Genomic DNA, 23395 nt, shown 5'->3' on the forward strand with positions numbered 1-23395 from the left:
TTGTGGCCAAGTTTCAAGTCTCTAGCTCTTACGGTTTGGGCTGCACGATGCGTTTTAGCGGAGAAGAATAATAATAATAATAATAAAAATCCTTACAATTACAATAGGGTTTCAGCACTTCGTGCTTGAACCCCTAATTAAAGCTGCAAGCAGCATTTATCGGGGTTCAAGCAATTAAGGCCTTTAAGGCCTTTAAGCATAAAAGCATCAAAAGTTATTAAGATTTATCTAGCAAGCATGTAACTACTGACATAATAGATGAAAAAGACCATAGGAAATATATGGTTTTAAAGCTTTTTAACAGTTATAGCGCCACCTTTGGTCCGATCTCCATACAATTTGGCATGCTTGTTAATGATGTTATTTCACATATGTTCACCAATTTTTGTGAAGTTCTGAGTTTTTATTTATGATTTATAGGTTTTTTTATTTATTTTGCCGCGCCCATTTTATAAATGACCCTATTACAGCCATCCAAATGCAAAAGTTCAACTTTTTTTTGATAATTATTGATCTAGAGAGTCCAGAGAATTGTCCTAGACTGGTCTGGTTCCGATCGGGCGAAAAACCAGGGACTAGTTCGCAAAAGTAGGTTTTTAACATAATTACGAATATTTAATGAACGGTTTGATTGACAGCAATAGTTCTTGAGGCAAAGTTGTTCAGCATGAGCAGATCTATCAAATGATATGCATTTTGTGACAATAAGTGTAACACCACGTGATTACAGAGCCATTAAACTCGTTAGCGCCAACTAGTGGCCGATTTCTTTCAAAATTCATACAGACCTCTAGGGGCTTGAGCCGAACATGCCCACTGAGTTTCGTTCTGATTGGCCTCCGTTAACCTTGTCTAATAGGTGCTCAAACTTCATTGGCCGATGGCGGCCATGTTTTTCGAGATACACCAATGTCCTCATAGACATACATGGCACCTTGGACCAAGACACTGCATACCAATTTTCAAGTCAATCGGACAAACGGTCAGGTGGTTATAGCCTGTTTTATGTTTTTTTAATGTTATAGCGCCACCATGTGGCTAATCACCGCGATTTCTTTACTGTGACCTTAGATTGACCTCTTACACATGTGTACCAAGTTTGGTGAAGATAACTCATTTACTTCTGGAGTTATAGCCATTTTAGTAAAACTAGCTCCGCCTCCTTCGAACGTTTTGGCGCCCCTTAGCGACCGTGAATCAAAATTTAAACTTTTTTTTAATAATTATTGATATTCAGACTCCAGAGAACATTTCTGCACTTGTTTGGTTCCGATCGGACAAAAAACCTAGGACTAGTTCGCAAAAGTAGGTTTTGGACAAAATCCAAAATGGCGGAAAATTTGCATACCGGAAAGGAAATCCTTGAGGCCTTTTTTGTTCGGCTTGAGCCAAGGATTCCAATGATATAAGACACTTGAGTCTGTGACAAAGGGTTGGTGAGATTTAAGCAAAAATATGCCATTTTTTTGGTTTTTGCACTGTAGCGCCACCTATTGGCCAATCTGGCTCATATTTTGATAACCTCTCCTCGATTTTTGTACTACCATATGGCAAAGTTTCAAGTCTCTAGCACTTACGGTTTGGGCTGCACGATGCGTTTTACGGCAGAAGAAAAATAATAATAATTAAAGCTGCAAGCAGCATTTATCGGGGTTCAAGCAGTTAAGGCCTTTAAGACCTTTAAGCACAAAAGCATCAAAAGTTATTAAGTTTTATTTAGCAAGCATTTAACCACTGACATATATGACTCCAACGTCACAGTCAGTTATGCTGGGATTCACTCATTTTTCAGCGGTCTTTTGCAAACAGGAGATTTACACATGAAGGAGAAAACAATGGTGTTTGAGGCTCACGGTATGTCAGTTCCATGTCCAGAACTCTTATCATTCAACTATGCCAAGATAAATACAGTTTTCAATTGTATGGCACCTTTAAAATAGATGATTAGTAATATAATGCTTACTTGTAGTCTGAAATGGCTTTAACAAAAGAAGAAAAATATTCTTAGATTTCTGTTCATTCTAATCATGTACAAATAAAGTAGCACAGTAAGATTACATTTATTTGAATGCATTAGTGAGTGTGTGATTGTGCTGTGTGTGCAGCTTATCAATACTAAAAGTGAAGGTGTAGTTGATATCTTTGGTGATAATATCTGTAATCATAAAAAACAAAAACAATTAAGAAATAAAGAATTAAAATTACAAATAATATTCTATTAAGATATGAGTTACAATAACATGATTTGTAATAGTAATAATATCAATAATATATGCACAATACACACAGTTTAGACTATCAGGTCTGTGTTTTACAAAAACATTAGTATTGCAGCCAATGTGAGTCTGTGGGATTTATAAACAGACAAAATATGATTTGAAATGTTATTTTAATGATTTTATTAAGTTTAAACAATATTTCAAATGGGAAAAAAAATGAAAAATAATATTTTAGTGGGTAGAATGAACCAATGAGTGTTCTTCTTCTGGTGGTTAAAATGTAAATGAAAACAATAATACTTAAACAATAATACTTAATACACTAACCATGCTTGAACACACACATGCACACACATTTTGTTGTAGATGTAGATATTTAAAATAAAAGATAGGTAACAAAATGATAATTGCAAATCTCCTCTGTATAACACAATTTTCAGATTTCAAATTAATCACTGAGAGGCAGAATTGTTCAAACTGAGAGCTCAGTACAAATGAAGTGATAAACTTTGACAAAACATGATTGTGTTATAATAGGTGATTTTCATGCAAGTAATTTTATATAGTCCAAAACTTAATGCAAAAGCACAGATGAAAATATTTTATTAAGTAGAATGTCCTGCAGAGGGCAGTAGAAGACCACTAATTGACTCACTTTCATTTGAAAGACTTTTTTATCCACCAGTAAAACAAAGCAGTTTCTCCATGTTCTTTCCATTAAGCATGCTTACACACACAGACACACACACAGACACAAACACATCCACACACACACACACACAAAGACAAATGTTTTCAATGTTTTTAGGATGTGATATTGTGAAAATATCTTCATCTCCTCATCCTGAACAACTTTGACTCAAGAATTACTAATGTCAATCAAACCGTTCATAATCATAATAAAAAAATATATATATATATATATACAAATATCATAATAAAATAAAAAAAACATCATAATAAAAAAAGATTGCTTCTTAAAGCATTTGTTTATTTCCCAATACTGAAAGCGAATTAAAAGATCATGCGTAATCCTGCTGCTCCCTCTAGTGGACAACAGTGGAATTACAGTCTCCATCTTACAGTTGAAGTGTTTGAATGAATGAATGGGAATTTGGTTTTTCACTTATATCTCGGGAACCAGAAGGCGAAAAATTCTGAAACTCAGAGCATAGATAGTGCTTGAGGAGTCCTGTTGAATGAGACCATCGCAGTGTTTTTGGGCGATTGGGCCCGGGAGTTATGAGGCATATTATTTTGGGGCTTTTATCTCTGGAATGCCCAGGGCAAATTACACCACATTTGAATCGATGCTAGCCAAGGACGCGCCCTTTCCAACGAGCTCTCACACAAGGTTCGGGGTGGTCTGGGTCGGGAGTTACGGGCGTTCAAAGTCGGGGTCCCGCGGACTAACGATCCGCGGGGGGGGGGCGCTCCCGAGGCCCGCGACCATACGTTTCGATCAAGAGCCCGGAGACGTCCTTACCATCAAAATTTGAACGCGCAGCGACTTTCCGTTTTCGAGTTATGAGTGAATTTGTACTGGGGGGGCGTGGCCTAAATGGCGGCCTCCGTTTTTACTTTCGTTTCTGGATTCCATTCATTAATGTGACACAATTGTCAATAGTAATACTTCAATAGATGAGTTTTGACAAAATGTGATTGTAAATGTTAAAATAATGATTTTATAAAGTCTAAATATGAATTATATAGCAATATTAGGGAGTAGTATGATGAAATGACAGCAGGGGGCAGTACAATACCACTTATTGGCTTAATATGCCATGTTATATATTTTTTTACATTTTTAACTGTTATAGAGGCAAATTTTGTCCGATCTGTCTGAAATTTTTCATACTTCTTAAGAGTCACATGTTCTGACTTGTTTTTATTAAAGAGATATAGGCTTTTGGAGACACTTGGTCAAGGCTACATATTGAAGTGACACTATTATAGCCATCCAAATGAAGAAGTTATACTTTTTCTGATAATTATTGATCTAGAGAGTCCAGAGAATTGCACTGCACTGGTTTTGAACATTATTATATGAACATTATATGATTATAGATGGAAAATACCATTTACAGCCAATACGGGCAATTTACCATATAATATATGATTTTAAAGCGTTTTAACAGTTATAGCGCCACCTATTGTCCGATCTCCATGAAATGTTGCATGCTTGTTAAGGATGTTATGTCACATATGCTCACCAATTTTTGTGAAGTTCTGAGTTTTTATTTAGGATTTATAGACTTTTTAGTGTATTTTGCCACGCCCATTTTATAAATGACCCTATTACAGCCATTCAAATGCAAAAGTTCAACTTTTTTTCGATAATTATTGATCTAGAGAGTCCAAAGAATTGTCCTAGACTGGTTTGGTTCCGATCGGGCGAAAAACCAGGGACTAGTTCGCAAAAGTAGGTTTTTAACATGTTCGCGAATATTTAATGAACGGTTTGATTGACAGCAATGCTTCTAGAGGCAAAGTTGTTCAGCATAAGCAGATCTATCAAATGATATGCATTTTGTGATGATAAGTGTAACACCACGTGATTACAGAGCCATTAAACTCATTAGCGCCAACTAGTGGCCGATTTCTTTCAAAATTCTTACAGACCTCTAGGGCCATGAGCCGAACATGCCCATTGAGTTTCGTTCCGATCGGCCTCCGTTAACCTTGTCTAATAGGTGCTCAAAATTCATTGGCCGATGGCGGCCATGTTTTTTGAGATACGCCAATGTCCTCATACATATACATGGCACCTTGGACCAAGACACTGCATACCAATTTTCAAGTCAATCGGACTAACGGTCAGGTGGTTATAGCCTGTTTTATGTTTTTTTCATTTTATAGCGCCACCATGAGGCCAATCGTCGCGATTTTTTTACTGTGACCCCAGATTGAACTCATACACATGTGTACCAAGTTTGGTGAAGATACCTCATTTACATCGGGAGTTATAGCCATTTTAGTAAAATAGGCCCCTCCCACAACGTACGTTTTGGCGCCCCTTAGCGACCGTGAATCGAAATTTCCACTTTTTTTCGATAATTATTGATATTCAGACTCCAGAGAACATTTCTGCACTGGTTTGGTTCCAATCGGGCAAAAAACCAGGGACTAGTTCGCAAAAGTAGGTTTTTGACAAAATTCAAAATGGCGGAAAATCTATCATGGCGGAAATGAAATCGGAGATATACGTTTTGTTCGTCAGGCATCCAGCTTTCCAATGATATAAGACACTTGAGTCTACGACATACGGTCTAGGAGTTATGAACAGTTTCGCGCTTTTCGTTGCTATAGCGCCACCTATGGGCCAATCGGGGTCATAATCTCTGAACCTTTCCTCGATTTTTGTACTACCATCTGTCAAAGTTTCAAAGTTCCAGCTCTTACGGTTTGGGCTGCACGATGCGTTTTACGGCGGAATAATAATAATAATAATAATAATTAAAGCTGCAAGCAGCATTTATCGGGGTTCAAGCATTTAAGGCCTTTAAGCACATAAGCATTTAAGACATTAAGTTTTATTTGGAAAGCTTTTAACCACTGAAATAATAGATGGAAAAGACCATTTACAGCCAAAACAGGCAATTTACCATAGGAAATATATGGTTTTCAAAGCTTTTTAACAGTTATAGCGCCACCTATCGTCCGATCTTCATGAAATTTTACATGCTTGTTTAGAATGTTATGGCACATATGCTCACCAATTTTCGTGAAGTTCTGAGTTTTCGTTTAGGATTTATAAGCTTTTGAGTGCATTTTGCCACGCCCATTGTCTTTATGACCCAATATACCCATGCGAAAAATGCTAAAGTTCAACTTTTTTTTGATAATTATTTATCTAGAGAGTCCATAGAATTGTCCTAGACTTGTTTGGTTCCGATCGGGCGAAAAACCTAGGACTAGTTCGCAAAAGTAGGTTTTTAACATAATTACGAATATTTAATGAACGGTTTGATTGACAGCAATAGTTCTTGAGGCAAAGTTGTTCATCATGAGCAGATCTATCAAATGATATGCATTTTGTGACAATAAGTGTAACACCATGTGATTACAGAGCCATTAAACTCGTTAGCGCCAACTAGTGGCCGATTTCTTTCAAAATTCTTACAGACCTCTAGGGGCTTGAGCCGAACATGCCCACTGAGTTTCGTTCTGATTGGCCTCCGTTAACCTTGTCTAATAGGTGCTCAAACTTCATTGGCCGATGGCGGCCATGTTTTTCGAGATACACCAATGTCCTCATAGACATACATGGCACCTTGGACCAAGACACTGCATACCAATTTTCAAGTCAATCGGACAAACGGTCAGGTGGTTATAGCCTGTTTTATGTTTTTTTAATGTTATAGCGCCACCATGTGGCTAATCACCGCGATTTCTTTACTGTGACCTTAGATTGACCTCTTACACATGTGTACCAAGTTTGGTGAAGATAACTCATTTACTTCTGGAGTTATAGCCATTTTAGTAAAACTAGCTCCGCCTCCTTCGAACGTTTTGGCGCCCCTTAGCGACCGTGAATCGAAATTTAAACTTTTTTTTAATAATTATTTATATTCAGAGACCAGAGAACATTTCTGCACTGGTCTGGTTCCGATCGGACAAAAAACCTAGGACTAGTTCGCAAAAGTAGGTTTTGGACAAAATCCAAAATGGCGGAAAATTTGCATACCGGAAAGGAAATCCTTGAGGCCTTTTTTGTTCGGCTTGAGCCAAGGATTCCAATGATATAAGACACTTGAGTCTGTGACAAAGGGTTGGTGAGATTTAAGCAAAAATATGCCATTTTTTTGGTTTTTGCACTGTAGCGCCACCTATTGGCCAATCTGGCTCATATTTTGATAACCTCTCCTCGATTTTTGTACTACCATCTGGCAAAGTTTCAAGTCTCTAGCACTTACGGTTTGGGCTGTACGATGCGTTTTAGGGGAAAATAATAATAATAATAATAAAAATCCTTACAATAACAATAGGGTTTCAGCACTTCGTGCTTGAACCCCTAATTAAAGCTGCAAGCAGCATTTATCGGGGTTCAAGCAGTTAAGGCCTTTAAGCACAAAAGCATCAAAAGTTATTAAGTTTTATTTAGCAAGCATGTAACCACTGAAATAATAGATGGAAAAGACCATTTACAGCCAATACATACAATGTACCATAGGAAATCTATGGTTTTAAAGCTTTTTAACAGTTATAGCGCCACCTATGGACCGATCTCCATGACATTTTGCATGCTTGTTAAGGATGTTATGTCACATATTCTCACCAATTTTTGTGAAGTTCTGAGTTTTCATTTAGGATTTATAGGCTTTTGAGTGTATTTTGCCACGCCCATTTTATAAATGACCCTATTACAGCCATCCAAATGCAAAAGTTAAACTTTTTTTTGATAATTATTGATCTAGAGAGTCCAGAGAATTGTCCTAGACTGGTCTGGTTCCAATCGGGCAAAAAACCTAGGACTAGTTCGCAAAAGTAGGTTTTAGACATATTCGTGAATATTTAATGAACGGTTTGATTGACAGCAATGGTTCTTGAGGCAAAGTTGTTCAGCATGAGCAGATCTATCAAATGATATGCATTTTGTGACAATAAGTGTAACACCACGTGATTACAGAGCCATAAAACTCGTTAGCGCCAACTAGTGGCCGATTTCTTTCAAAATTCTTACAGACCTATTGGGCCATGAGTCGAACATGCCCATCGAGTTTCGTTCCGATCGGCCTCCGTTAACCTTGTCTAATAGTTGCTCAAATTTCATTGGCCAATGGCGGCCATGTTTTTTGAGATACGCCAATATCCTTTTAGACATACATGGCCCCTTGGGCCAAGACACTGCGTACCAAATTTCAAGTCAATCGGACTAACGGTCAGGCGTCTATATGTTTTTTTTGTTTTATAGCCCCACCATGTGGCCAATCGACGCAATTTTTTTACTGTGACCTCAAATTGACCTCCTACACATGTGTACCAAGTTTGGTGAAGTTTACTGAATTACTTCTTGAGTTATAGCCATTTTAGTAAAATAGGCTCCTCCCACAACGTTAATTTTGCACCCCCTAGCGACCGTGAATCGAAATTTCAACATTTTTTCGATAATTATTGATCTTCAGACACCAGAGAACAATTCTGCACTGGTTTGGTTCCGATCGGGCGAAAAACCAGGGACTAGTTCGTAAAAGTAGGTTTTCAACAAAATTCAAAATGGCGGAAAATCTATCATGGCGGAAATAAAATCGGAGATATACGTTTTGTTCGTCAGGCGTCCAGCTTTCCAATGATATAAGACACTTGAGTCTATGACTTACGGTCTAGGAGTTATGAGCAGTTTCGCGCTTTTGGTCGCTATAGCGCCACCTATGGGCCAATCGGGCTCATAATTTGATAACCTCTCCTCGATTTTTGTACTACCATCTGGCAAAGTTTCAAAGCTCCAGCTCTTACGGTTTGGGCTGCACGATGCGTTTTAGCGGAGAAGAAAAATAATAATAATAATAAAAATCAGTACAATTACAATAGGGTTTCAGCACTTCGTGCTTGAACCCCTAATTAAAGCTGCAAGCAGCATTTATCGGGGTTCAAGCATTTAAGGCCTTTAAGCACATAAGCATTTAAGACATTAAGTTTTATTTGGAAAGCTTTTAACCACTGAAATAATAGATGGAAAAGACCATTTACAGCCAAAACAGACAATTTACCATAGGAAATATATGGTTTTCAAAGCTTTTTAACAGTTATAGTGCCACCTATCGTCCGATCTTCATGAAATTTTACATGCTTGTTTAGAATGTTATGGCACATATGCTCACCAATTTTTTTGAAGTTCTGAGTTTTCGTTTAGGATTTATAGGCTTTTGAGTGCATTTTGCCACGCCCATTTTCTTTATGACCCAATATACCCATGCGAAAAATGCTAAAGTTCAACTTTTTTTTCGATAATTATTGATCAGGAGAGTCCATAGAATTGTCCTAGACTTTTTTGGTTCCGATCGGGCGAAAAACCTAGGACTAGTTCGCAAAAGTAGGTTTTTAACATAATTACGAATATTTAATGAACGGTTTGATTGACAGCAATGGTTCTTGAGGCAAAGTTGTTCAGCATGAGCAGATCTATCAAATGATATGCATTTTGTGACAATAAGTGTAACACCACGTGATTACAGAGCCATTAAACTCGTTAGCGCCAACTAGTGGCCGATTTCTTTCAAAATTCTTACAGACCTCTAGGGCCATGAGTCGAATATGCCTATCGAGTTTCGTTCCGATTGGCCTCCGTTAACCTTGTCTAATAGGTGCTCAAACTTCATTGGCCGATGGCGGCCATGTTTTTCGAGATACACCAATGTCCTCATAGATATACATGGCACCTTGGACCAAGACACTGCATACCAATTTTCAAGTCAATCGGACTAATGGTCAGGTGGTTATAGCCTGTTTTATGTTTTTGTCATGTTATAGCGCCACCATGTGGCCAATCACCGCGGTTTTTTTACTGTGACCTCAGATTGATCTCTTACACATGTGTACCGAGTTTGGTGAAGATACCTCATTTACTTCTGGAGTTATAGCCATTTTAGTAAAATAGGCGCCGCCTTCTTCGAACGTTTTGGCGCCCCTTAGTGACCGTGAATCGAAATTTCAACTTTTTTTCGATAATTATTGATATTCAGACTCCAGAGAACATTTCTGCACTGGTTTGGTTCCGATCGGGCAAAAAACCTAGGACTAGTTCGCAAAAGTAGGTTTTGGACAAAATCCAAAATGGCGGAAAAATTTGCATACCGGAAATGAAATCCTTGAGGCCAGTTTTGTTCGGCTTGACCCAAGGATTCCAATGATATAAGACACTTGAGTCTGTGACAAACGGTTAATGAGATTTAAGCAAAAATGTGCAATTTTTTTGTTTTTTGCGCTGTAGCGCCACCATCTGGCCGATTGGGACGAGTCCGGGTATCTGAGTAGCGAGCAAGACTACTACCATCTGACCGAGTTTCACGTCTCTAGGCCTTACGGTTTGGGCTGCACGATGCGTTTTAGGGAAGAATAATAATAATAATTAAAGCTGCAAGCAGCATTTATCGGGGTTCAAGCATTTAAGGCCTTTAAGCACATAAGCATTTAAGACATTAAGTTTTATTTGGAAAGCTTTTAACCACTGAAATAATAGATGGAAAAGACCATTTACAGCCAAAACAGGCAATTTACCATAGGAAATATATGGTTTTCAAAGCTTTTTAACAGTTATAGCGCCACCTATCGTCCGATCTTCATGAAATTTTACATGCTTGTTTAGAATGTTATGGCACATATGCTCACCAATTTTCGTGAAGTTCTGAGTTTTCGTTTAGGATTTATAAGCTTTTGAGTGCATTTTGCCACGCCCATTTTCTTTATGACCCAATATACCCATGCAAAAAATGCTAAAGTTAAACTTTTTTTTGATAATTATTTATCTAGAGAGTCCATAGAATTGTCCTAGACTTGTTTGGTTCCGATCGGGCGAAAAACCTAGGACTAGTTCGCAAAAGTAGGTTTTTAACATAATTACGAATATTTAATGAACGGTTTGATTGACAGCAATAGTTCTTGAGGCAAAGTTGTTCATCATGAGCAGATCTATCAAATGATATGCATTTTGTGACAATAAGTGTAACACCACGTGATTACAGAGCAATTAAACTCGTTAGCGCCAACTAGTGGCCGATTTCTTTCAAAATTCTTACAGACCTCTAGGGGCTTGAGTCGAACATGCCCACTGAGTTTCGTTCTGATTGGCCTCCGTTAACCTTGTCTAATAGGTGCTCAAACTTCATTGGCCGATGGCGGCCATGTTTTTCGAGATACACCAATGTCCTCATAGACATACATGGCACCTTGGACCAAGACACTGCATACCAATTTTCAAGTCAATCGGACAAACGGTCAGGTGGTTATAGCCTGTTTTATGTTTTTTTTTATGTTATAGCGCCACCATGTGGCTAATCACCGCGATTTCTTTACTGTAACCTTAGATTGACCTCTTACACATGTGTACCAAGTTTGGTGAAGATAACTCATTTACTTCTGGAGTTATAGCCATTTTAGTAAAACTAGCTCCGCCTCCTTCGAACGTTTTGGCGCCCCTTAGCGACCGTGAATCGAAATTTAAACTTTTTTTTAATAATTATTTATAGTCAGACTCCAGAGAACATTTCTGCACTGGTTTGGTTCCGATCGGACAAAAAACCTAGGACTAGTTCGCAAAAGTAGGTTTTGGACAAAATCCAAAATGGCGGAAAATTTGCATACCGGAAAGGAAATCTTTGAGGCCTTTTTTGTTCGGCTTGAGCCAAGGATTCCAATGATATAAGACACTTGAGTCTGTGACAAAGGGTTGGTGAGATTTAAGCAAAAATATGCCATTTTTTTGGTTTTTGCACTGTAGCGCCACCTATTGGCCAATCTGGCTCATATTTTGATAACCTCTCCTCGATTTTTGTACTACCATCTGGCAAAGTTTCAAGTCTCTAGCACTTACGGTTTGGGCTGTACGATGCGTTTTAGGGGAAAATAATAATAATAATTAAAGCTGCAAGCAGCATTTATCGGGGTTCAAGCAGTTAAGGCCTTTAAGCACACAAGCATCAAAAGACATTAAGTTTTATTTAGCAGGCATTTAACAATTGACATAATAGACGGAAAAGACCATTTACAGCCAATACAGGCAGTTTACCATGGGAAATATATGGTTTTAAAGCTTTTTAACAGTTATAGCGCCACCTTTGGTCCGATCTCCATAAAATTTGGCATGCTTGTTAATGATGTTATGTCACATATGCTCACCAATTTTTGTGAAGTTCTGAGTTTTCATTTATGATTTATAGGCATTTTAGTGTATTTTGCCAAGCCCCTTTTGTAAATTACCCTGTTACAGCCAGGCAAATGCAAAAGTTCAACTTTTTTTCGATAATTATTTATCTAGAGAGTCCAGAGAATTGTCCTAGACTGGTCTGGTTCCGATCGGGCGAAAAACCAGGGACTAGTTCGCAAAAGTAGGTTTTTAACATATTCATGAATATTTAATGAACTGTTTGATTGACAGCAATGGTTCTAGAGGCAAAGTCGTTCAGCATGAGCAGATCTATCATATGATATGCATTTTGTGACGATAAGTGTAACACCACGTGATTACAGAGCCATAAAACTCGTTAGCGCCAACTAGTGGCCGATTTCTTTCAAAGTTCTTACAGACCTCTAGGGGCTTGAGCCGAACAGGCCCACTGAGTTTCGTTCTGATCGGCCTCCGTTAACCTTGTCTAATAGGTGCTCAAACTTCATTGGCCGATAGCGGCCATGTTTTTTGAGATACACCAATGTCCTCATAGACATACATGGCACCTTGGACCAAGACACTGCATACCAATTTTCAAGTCAATCGGACTAACGGTCAGGTGGTTACAGCCTGTTTTATGTTTTTTTCATATTATAGCGCCACCATGAGGCCAATCACCGCGATTTTTTTACTGTGACCTCAACTTGAGCTCTTACATATGTGTACCGAGTTTGGTGAAAATATCTCATTTCGTTCACGAGTTATAGCCATTTTTGTATAATTAGCTCCGCCTCCTGCGAACGTTTTGATACCCTTTAGCAACCGTGGATCGAAATTTTACATTTTTTTCGATAATTATTGATATTCAGACTCCTGTGAATATTTCTGCACTGGTTTGGTTCCGATCGGGCGAAAAACCAGGGACTAGTTCGCAAAAGTAGGTTTTGGACAAAATCCAAAATGGCGGGAAAATTTGCATACCGGAAATGAAATCCTTGAGGCCTTTTTTGTTCGGCTTGACCCAAGGATTCCAAAGATATAAGACACTTGAGTCTGTGACAAAGGGTTGATGAGATTTAAGCAAAAATATGCAATTTTTTTGTTTTTTGCACTGTAGCGCCACCTATTGGCCAATCTAGCTCATATTCTCTGAACCTCTCCTCGATTTTTGTACTACCTTCTGGCCAAGTTTCAAGTCTCTAGCACTTACGGTTTAGGCTGCACGATGCGTTTTACGGCAGAATAATAATAATAATAATAAAAATCAGCACAATTACAATAGGGTTTCAGCATTTCATGCTTGAACCCCTAATAATAAAAATCCTTACAATAACAATAGGGTTTCAGCACTTCGTGCTTGAACCCCTAATTAAAGCTGCAAGCAGCATTTATCGGGGTTCAAGCAGTTAAGGCCTTTAAGCACAAAAGCATCAAAAGTGATTAAGTTTTATTTAGCAAGCATGTAACTACTGACATAATAGATGGAAAAGACCATTTACAGGAAATACCATAGGAAATATATGGTTTTAAAGCTTTTTAGCAGTTATAGCGCCACCTATGGTCCGATCTCCATGAAAATTGGCATGCTTGTTAATGATGTTATGTCACATATGCTCACCAATTTTTGTGAAGTTCTGAGTTTTCATTTAGGATTTATAGGCTTTTTAATGTTTTTTTTGCCACGCCCATTTTCTAAATGACCCTATTACAGCCATCTACATGCAAAAGTTCAACTTTTTTTTGATAATTATTCATCTAGAGTGTCCAGAGAATTGTCCTAGACTGGTCTGGTTTCGATCGGGCGAAAAACCTAGGACTAGTTTGCAAAAGTAGGTTTATAACATAATTACGAATATTTAATAACCGGTTTAATTGACAGCATTAGTTCTTGAGGCAAAGTTGTTCAGCATGAGCAGATCTATCAGATGATATGCATTTTGTGACGATAAGTGTAACACCACGTGATTACAGAGCCATTAAACTCGTTAGCGCCAACTAGTGGCCGATTTCTTTCAAAACTCTTACAGACCTCTAGGGCCATGAGTCGAACATGCCCATCGAGTTTCGTTCCGATCGGCCTCCGTTAACCTTGTCTAATAGGTGCTCAAATTTCATTGGTCGATGGCGGCCATGTTTTTCGAGATACGCCAATGTCCTCATAGACATACATGGCACCTTGGACCAAGACACTGCATACCAATTTTCAAGTCAATCGGACTAACGGTCACGTGGTTATAGCCGTTTTCATGTTTTTTTCATGTTATAGCGCCACCTAGTGATCAATCGTCGCGATTTTTTTACTGTGACCCCAGATTGAACTCATACACATGTGCACCAAGATTGGTGAAGATATCTAATTTCATTCTCGAGTTATAGCCATTTTAGTAAAATAGGCTCCTCCTACAACATTAATTTATCACCCCCTGGCGATCAGGAATCGAAATTTCGACTTTTTTTCGATAATTATTGATCTTCAGACTCCAGAGAACATTTCTGCAATGTTTTGGATCCAATTGGACAAAAAACCTAGGACTAGTTCGCAAAAGTAGGTTTTTAACTAAATTCAAAATGGCGGACAATTTGCATACCGGAAATGAAATCGGAGATATACGTTTTGACCTTCAGGTTTCCAGCTTTCCAGTGATATAAGACACTTGAGTCTACGTCATACGGTCTAGGAGTTATGAGCAGTTTCGCGCTTTTGGTTGCTATAGCGCCACCTATGGGCCAATTGGGGTCATATTCTCTGAACCTCTCCTCGATTTTTGTACTACCATCTGGCAAAGTTTCAAAGCTCCAGCTCTTACGGTTTGGGCTGCACGATGAGTTTTACGGCAGAAGAAAAATAATAATAATAATAATAATAATTAAAGCTGCAAGCAGCATTTATCGGGGTTCAAGCAGTTAAGGCCTTTAAGCACAAAAGCATCAAAAGTGATTAAGTTTTATTTAGCAAGCATGTAACTACTGACATAATAGATGGAAAAGACCATTTACAGGAAATACCATAGGAAATATATGGTTTTAAAGCTTTTTAGCAGTTATAGCGCCACCTATGGTCCGATCTCCATAAAAATTGGCATGCTTGTTAATGATGTTATGTCACATATGCTCACCAATTTTTGTGAAGTTCTGAGTTTTCATTTAGGATTTATAGGCTTTTCAGTGTTTTTTTGCCACGCCCCTTTTCTAAATGACCCTATTACAGCCATCTACATGCAAAAGTTCAACTTTTTTTTGATAATTATTGATCTAGAGTGTCCAGAGAATTGTCCTAGACTGGTCTGGTTTCGATCGGGCGAAAAACCTAGGACTAGTTTGCAAAAGTAGGTTTTTAACATAATTACGAATATTTAATAAACGGTTTAATTGACAGCATTAGTTCTTGAGGCAAAGTTGTTCAGTATGAGCAGATCTATCAGATGATATGCATTTTGTGACGATAAGTGTAACACCACGTGATTACAGAGCCATAAAACTCGTTAGCACCAACTAGTGGCCGATTTCTTTCAAAACTCTTACAGACCTCTAGGGCCATGAGTCGAACATGCCCATCGAGTTTCGTTTCGATCGGCCTCCGTTAACCTTGTCTAATAGGTGCTCAAATTTCATTGGTCGATGGCGGCCATGTTTTTCGAGATACGCCAATGTCCTCATAGACATACATGGCACCTTGGACCAAGACACTGCATACCAATTTTCAAGTCAATCGGACTAACGGTCACGTGGTCATAGCCGTTTTCATGTTTTTTTCATGTTATAGCGCCACCTAGTGATCAATCGTCGCGATTTTTTTACTGTGACCCCAGATTGAACTCATACACATGTGCACCAATTTTGGTGAAGATATCTAATTTCATTCTCGAGTTATAGCCATTTTAGTAAAATAGGCTCCTCCCACAACATTAATTTATCACCCCCTGGCGATCAGGAATCGAAATTTCGACTTTTTTTCAATAATTATTGATACTCAGACTCCAGAGAACATTTCTGCACTGTTTTGGATCCAATTGGACAAAAAACCTAGGACTAGTTCGCAAAAGTAGGTTTTTAACTAAATTCAAAATGGCGGACAATTTGCATACAGGAAATGAAATCGGAGATATACGTTTTGACCTTCAGGTTTCCAGCTTTCCAGTGATATAAGACACTTGAGTCTACGTCATACGGTCTAGGAGTTATGAGCAGTTTCGCGCTTTTGGTTGCTATAGCGCCACCTATGGGCCAATTGGGGTCATATTCTCTGAACCTCTCCTCGATTTTTGTACTACCATCTGGCAAAGTTTCAAAGCTCCAGCTCTTACGGTTTGGGCTGTACGATGAGTTTTACGGCAGAAGAAAAATAATAATAATAATAATAATAATAATAATAATAAAAATCAGTACAATTACAATAGGGTTTCAGCACTTCGTGCTTGAACCCCTAATAATTAAAGCTGCAAGCAGCATTTATCGGGGTTCAAGCAGTTAAGGCCTTTAAGCACAAAAGCATCAAAAGTGATTAAGTTTTATTTAGCAAGCATGTAACTACTGACATAATAGATGGAAAAGACCATTTACAGGAAATACCATAGGAAATATATGGTTTTAAAGCTTTTTAGCAGTTATAGCGCCACCTATGGTCCGATCTCCATAAAAATTGGCATGCTTGTTAATGATGTTATGTCACATATGCTCACCAATTTTTGTGAAGTTCTGAGTTTTCATTTAGGATTTATAGGCTTTTTAGTGTTTTTTTGCCACGCCCCTTTTCTAAATGACCCTATTACAGCCATCTACATGCAAAAGTTCAACTTTTTTTTGATAATTATTGATCTAGAGTGTCCAGAGAATTGTCCTAGACTGGTCTGGTTTCGATCGGGCGAAAAACCTAGGACTAGTTTGCAAAAGTAGGTTTTTAACATAATTACGAATATTTAATAAACGGTTTAATTGACAGCATTAGTTCTTGAGGCAAAGTTGTTCAGCATGAGCAGATCTATCAGTTGATATGCATTTTGTGACGATAAGTTGAACACCACGTGATTACAGAGCCATAAAACTCGTTAGCGCCAACTAGTGGCCGATTTCTTTCAAAACTCTTACAGACCTCTAGGGCCATGAGTCGAACATGCCCATCGAGTTTCGTTCCGATCGGCCTCCGTTAACCTTGTCTAATAGGTGCTCAAATTTCATTGGTCGATGGCGGCCATGTTTTTCGAGATACGCCAATGTCCTCATAGACATACATGGCACCTTGGACCAAGACACTGCATACCAATTTTCAAGTCAATCGGACTAACGGTCACGTGGTCATAGCCGTTTTCATGTTTTTTTCATGTTATAGCGCCACCTAGTGATCAATCGTCGCGATTTTTTTACTGTGACCCCAGATTGAACTCATACACATGTGCACCAAGTTTGGTGAAGATATCTAATTTCATTCTCGAGTTATAGCCATTTTAGTAAAATAGGCTCCTCCCACAACATTAATTTATCACCCCCTGGCGATCAGGAATCGAAATTTCGACTTTTTTTCGATAATTATTGATATTCAGACTCCAGAGAACATTTCTGCACTGTTTTGGATCCAATTGGACAAAAAACCTAGGACTAGTTTGCAAAAGTAGGTTTTTAACTAAATTCAAAATGGCGGACAATTTGCATACAGGAAATGAAATCGGAGATATACGTTTTGACCTTCAGGTTTCCAGCTTTCCAGTGATATAAGACACTTGAGTCTACGTCATACGGTCTAGGAGTTATGAGCAGTTTCGCGCTTTTGGTTGCTATAGCGCCACCTATGGGCCAATTGGGGTCATATTCTCTGAACCTCTCCTCGATTTTTGTACTACCATCTGGCAAAGTTTCAAAGCTCCAGCTCTTACGGTTTGGGCTGCACGATGAGTTTTACGGCAGAAGAAAAATAATAATAATAATAATAATAATAATAATAATAATAAAAATCAGTACAATTACAATAGGGTTTCAGCACTTCGTGCTTGAACCCCTAATAATAATAATAAAAATCAGTACAATTACAATAGGGTTTCAGCACTTCGTGCTTGAACCCCTAATAATAAAAATCAGCACAATTACAATAGGGTTTCAGCATTTCATGCTTGAACCCCTAATAAAAATCAGCACAATTACAATAGGGTTTCAGCACTTCGTGCTTGAACCCCTAATAAAAATCCTTACAATTACAATAGGGTTTCAGCACTTCGTGCTTGAACCCCTAATAATAAAAATCCTTACAATAACAATAGGGTTTCAGCACTTCGTGCTTGAACCCCTAATAAAAATCCTTACAATTACAATAGGGTTTCAGCACTTCGTGCTTGAACCCCTAATAAAGCTGCAAGCAGCAAATTAACAGGGTTCAAGCGTTTTAAGACCTTCATGCCAACTATGCTGTTAAGGTCTAGGCCAACCCGAAATGTAGGGCTGACAGCCTGACACCATAAAATATCCATAAACAATAATATTTAATATAGACTAAGCATGCTTACACACTGTCACGATTAACAGTTGGAGTGCCCTTGACAGCTACCAGAGGGCACTCCACCCCGGACTATTGCCACACCATCTCAGACTACATTACCCATAACCCACTGCCCGGACTAATCAACCGTGATTGTCATCAGCTGTTCCTCATAGCCTTGTTAACTCTGTGTATATAAGCCTGGTTCACTCTTTCATTCACTGTGAGGTTTTCTTAGCTGTTTACACTGCATCTTTGAGCATTCTCCCTGGTTTCAGTGTCTCTTGGTTATTGGATTTTTGCCTGTTTCTAGGATTCCCTTTTTTGCCTTTGACCCTTGTTTGTTTGTTTGGACTGCCTTCCTGTGCTTGACCCTTTGCCTGTGTTTAGACTACGATTCTGGATTACTCAAAATAAAGCTACATTTGGATCTCAACCTTTGTGTTTCGGAGCAGTTCGTAACACACACACACACACACACATTTTGTTTTAGATACAGATATTAGAAATATATGAAGGGTAAAAAAAGAGATTTTTTTACTGCAAGTGTCCTCAGTAAAACATCATTTTCAGGTTTCACATTACTCATAATATAGCACAATTGTCAAAACTAATGTTTCAATAGATATGAAATGAGGGATTTTGATAAAATATGACTGTAAATGTTATAGTAGTGACTTTAGAAAGTCTAAATATGAATTATAGAAACACATTAGTGAGTAGTAAGAAAAAGACTATTATAACCAGCAGCAGAAAACTCATTAGCTTGCTTTCATTTAAAAGTGTCAGTTTTTCTCCACTAAAGCAAGGCACATTTTCCATGTTAACTCCATGTTAAACATTCTTACACATACACACACACACACACACACACATACATTTTGTTGTAGATATAGATATTTGAAATAAACTCTATAGAAAATTCTAATTTCAGGTCTCCCATTTAAAACATAATTTTCAAGTGTCACTGCAATCATAATGTGATATTGCAAAATATGCTGCATAAAATGAACATTTGAAGAGGTAAATTTTGTTTCGTAATGTTCGTAATGTTATTTTGTTATTATGTTATTGTAATGCAAATTTCAAACACACACATTAGTTCTCATTAATACACGTTCATATTTTAATGATTCTTCATGAGTTTAATTTTAAATCATACGCTGAAGGTTCAGAATTATTGTAATCACATTCTGCAAAGCAGTAGGGAAACAGTAGGAAACCACTGAAAGTGCTGTGGTTATTCTCGTTATCATATATCCTCGAGTTAGACCAAAGTTTCACATAGACAACATCTCCAACCTCCAGGATCAACACAACTCCATTAGAGGAGTTTAAATCACCCTGAGGCTGATAAGCAAATGCCATAACCACACGCTCTCCATTCTTATAAATGGATGCAGCTGTTTGAGTTGGGCCACGACCATATACAGAGATAATGAACATGTACGCTCCTTTCAGCAGGGCTGTGAAAGCACCTAAATCAAATAACAAGAGATACAGAATCAGATGTTTCCTGTATGATTCCTTAAAGGGTCATGAAACCCTAAACCAAATTTTCTGAGATTTTAACAGAGGTATGTGTGTTGAACACAATTGAAGACAATGTTAGCATCTGTTAGTTTTAATAGTTGGGGGAAAATGGTTAAAATTTAGTTTTTTTGCGCTATTTTCATCTTCCGGGTTTAAAATCTTCATCGTGTCCAGTTCACAGGCTGTGACGTGGCAGAGCACTATAGTACTTTGATGACTCATCGGTGTCTCATTATTATTCATGTACTGAGTTTTCTTATCCAATGAGAAGACACTTTCTCTAAATTATTCATGACACCACGCGGAACAGACGTGTCAAACTGTGATATCGCGTAGTAGAGAGCAATGAAGGGACGCGCGTTTGTTTTCGTGGTGCAAAAGTTCCAGTGCATCTTCCCCGCGATGCTGCCCGGGCTAGACTCTGACTGCGGGCGGTTGATTGGCCATCAACCACGGACATATCTAAACTCTCTGTGTGTAGCAACCATGCCAGTAGTTGGCGATGTCTCTTTGTAAAGAAACACTACGGATATAGTAGTATAGACTATATGTAATTAGAATATGCATCCCCATTTTCACAAATTCACGTTTTTGTAGTTTACACGGAGACAATAACGGTATTGTTTCCAAAAAATTGCACTTTAAAAGTGTTTGTAAATAACTTTTTCAAAAGTTTCAATTTTCAGGTCCCCAAAACGCAGTTGTCGTGTTAATGAACGTCCAAAATGCTTACAAAGTTTTCAGTTTTTTGTTGAAACTGGTGTTGTGTAAACGGCCCCTAATTCTCTAGCAAATTTGTCCGGGCAAAACTCGGGACCCAAGCCGAGTTGAGGCTCTGGACTCCAGGCATGGGCATGGGACTCCAGTGGGCCCCCTATGCTGGGTTTTTGAGCCCTAACTTGGCTTTCTTCCCGAGATATGATCACTTCCTGTGGAACTTTGATCGGACATAACTCCAGAGTCAAGCCGACCTAAGGCTGCATACTCCCGGTGTGGGGGGCCCACTAGGAGACCCTCTGAAACCCCAGAGTCTGGAGCCCCAACTCGGCTTACTTCTTGAGATACACCCAGTTTAACTTCCACCTTTGACCAGGCATAACTCGGGAGGCAAGCCGGCTTAAGGCTCCAGACTCCCTGTGTGGGGTGCCCACTAGGAGGCCCCCGTAAGCCCAGAGTATGGAGCCCTTACTCGGCTTGGCTCCCGAGATACACCCGGTCAAACTTCCCCAACCCATCATACCCAGGGCTCTAATCAAACATTAGCAAAATTATTATTTTTTAATAATTAATACTTTAGTCACTAAATAAATATATTGATGTTTTACTTCTTTAAAATCATAATTTTTTTATATATTTTGTGAATCAGTGATGATGTGGGCTTATTTGGAACACATGTGGGCTTAAATGGTGCCAAAAGTACCAATTAAGCCCATGCCAGACTTCTGACTTTTTTCCTAAATTATCTTAATTTTATATTCTAAAACTAATTAATACAATTTCAAATGAGAGATTAATCTTGCATTTTAACAAATAATTTTTCTTATAAACTATGTCTATATCTATGAAAAAAACCTAGACTTAGATTTTGGTGGGCTTAATGGGTACACTTACCCTAATACACATTAAGACTGCAGAGAGGTCTGAATGGAGCAGAAGAGTTTTCATTATTATAAACTGAGTTGTATGACTTATTTCATTGATCATTACCTGTAACTGGGTTGTAGGCGTTCCCTATGTTTGTGATGACTTTCCTGTAGGTTAGTGTGATTTCAGTGGTAAAAGGACCAATATATCCTTCGCCAGATTGCATCAGTGCAGCTGAAAAAGCTATTTTTCTGTCTGTTATTGAAAAACATAAGCAATATTGTGATATATTACTATATTTCAATTAGAATCTATACACTAAATTTAACATCATTCAAGCACACTTTCACCTCTTATTTCCTTTCTCAACTCCACTTGACCCAGAGTAAGATTTGAGATTTCTGTGAAGGAATAATGATTCTGTTAAATGACATTTACTCTGCTTATTGTAATAGATAAAAACAATTTGCACAGTATACACTTCATTTTACACTAACATTTACATAATGCAATGTATAGTAAACCCATCTCTTCCGTGAGCACTTAACTTCATAAAAAAAAAAAAACTTTCCCTTTAAAACCTCACCTATCAGTGCTTATGGGCTTATGCTACTCTGAATAATGCCTGAACTTCTTGCGTTGTTGTTGTTTTTTGCCTCTTCATGATGACTTGCTTAATTTAGTCCTAATTTGTAAGTCGCTTTGGATAAAAGCGTCTGCTAAATGACTAAATGTAAATGTAAATGTAAATTGCATTGTTATTTTACTTTAAGGATCATTGATAAAAGAGTGAATGTTTTGGTGAGGTACCATCATTTTTCTTGTTCATCTCATCCAGGATAACATCATTTTTCTTGTTCATCTCTTCCAGGATAAACGTCTGTTGTTCCCTCAGTTGTGTCTTTAAATCTCTGATGTTCGCTTTCTGCTCTGTAACTGTGGCGGTCAGTTCTCTGATGTTCACTTTCTGCTCTGTAACGGTGGCGGTCAGTTCTCTCAGCGCTGCATGGATGTCAGTGAAGAACAGATGGTAGTTTTGTTGGCTGTCAGTTGAAGCTTCATCTCTCAAAGTGTCTGTTTGAGGTGGATTCTGTCTTCCGTCCTCAGATCTGAGCTGTTGACTGATCTCATTCTCATTGAGTCCTCCATCTACCTGATGCTGTACGACACACACAAAGGTTTCCAACAGCAGCAGTAAACATACTAAACCCTTCATTCTTCACTGATGTTTGTTTCCAGCTCTTGCTCTTCATCTTCACAGTCTCTCATGTTCCTTTTATAGTGTCCTGATTTACTGTCTTTTGTACATGATTTACATTGCTTCAGATAAATAAGTAGTTCAAGTTAATTGTTAATCATAATCAAAGGGATGTTCCGGGTTCAGTGGATGTTTCTCTCTATTTACAACATTTGTTGATCTCAACAGAAAATAACTAACTCGTCTGTTTTTTTTTTTTTTATATGTATTTTTTAAGATCAGTAGAGGAACTTATCCTTAAGGGATAATCACAGAAATGTGCACCTCCTGTCGTATGAATGGATTGTCAGATCTGCACACTAACGCAGGTTAAGATCTCACACTTTAATAATATTTATTAACACCTAACATAATAAAACAGGCTGTGACTATGAGGAATGATTACCTCAAAACGTATGTCCATATGCAAGTTTGAGTGACTTTATTTAAATTAAATACATTAGCTATTGTCACATGCCGGTGATTATCCTGACCTCTGGTATATTTCTGATATAGATGGTCACATGAATCTTATC

The 23395-nt window shown here is 38.1% G+C and overlaps 1 protein-coding gene across 1 annotated transcript in view; it reads right to left on the reverse strand.

Annotated features, from left to right (window-relative positions):
* Positions 1–22866, reverse strand: part of LOC311289070 (uncharacterized protein) — a gene marked incomplete at its 3' end in the record, with an annotated part of 44144 nt that extends 21278 nt beyond the window's left edge. The window contains exons 1-4 of the mRNA XM_084406829.1: positions 22433–22866; positions 21973–22023; positions 21746–21877; positions 19808–19983 (exon numbers count right to left, since the gene is read on the reverse strand). Of these exons, the coding sequence (XP_084262955.1) occupies positions 19808–19983; positions 21746–21877; positions 21973–22023; positions 22433–22838 (765 nt within the window). The 5' untranslated portion in view covers positions 22839–22866. The remainder of the gene's footprint in view (positions 1–19807; positions 19984–21745; positions 21878–21972; positions 22024–22432) is intronic.
* Positions 22867–23395: the final 529 nt, after the last annotated feature.

The sequence above is a fragment of the Rutilus rutilus genome (assembly GCF_951802725.1).
Source record: "Rutilus rutilus genome assembly, chromosome: 4".
In the NCBI taxonomy this organism is placed as follows: Eukaryota; Metazoa; Chordata; class Actinopteri; order Cypriniformes; family Leuciscidae; genus Rutilus; species Rutilus rutilus.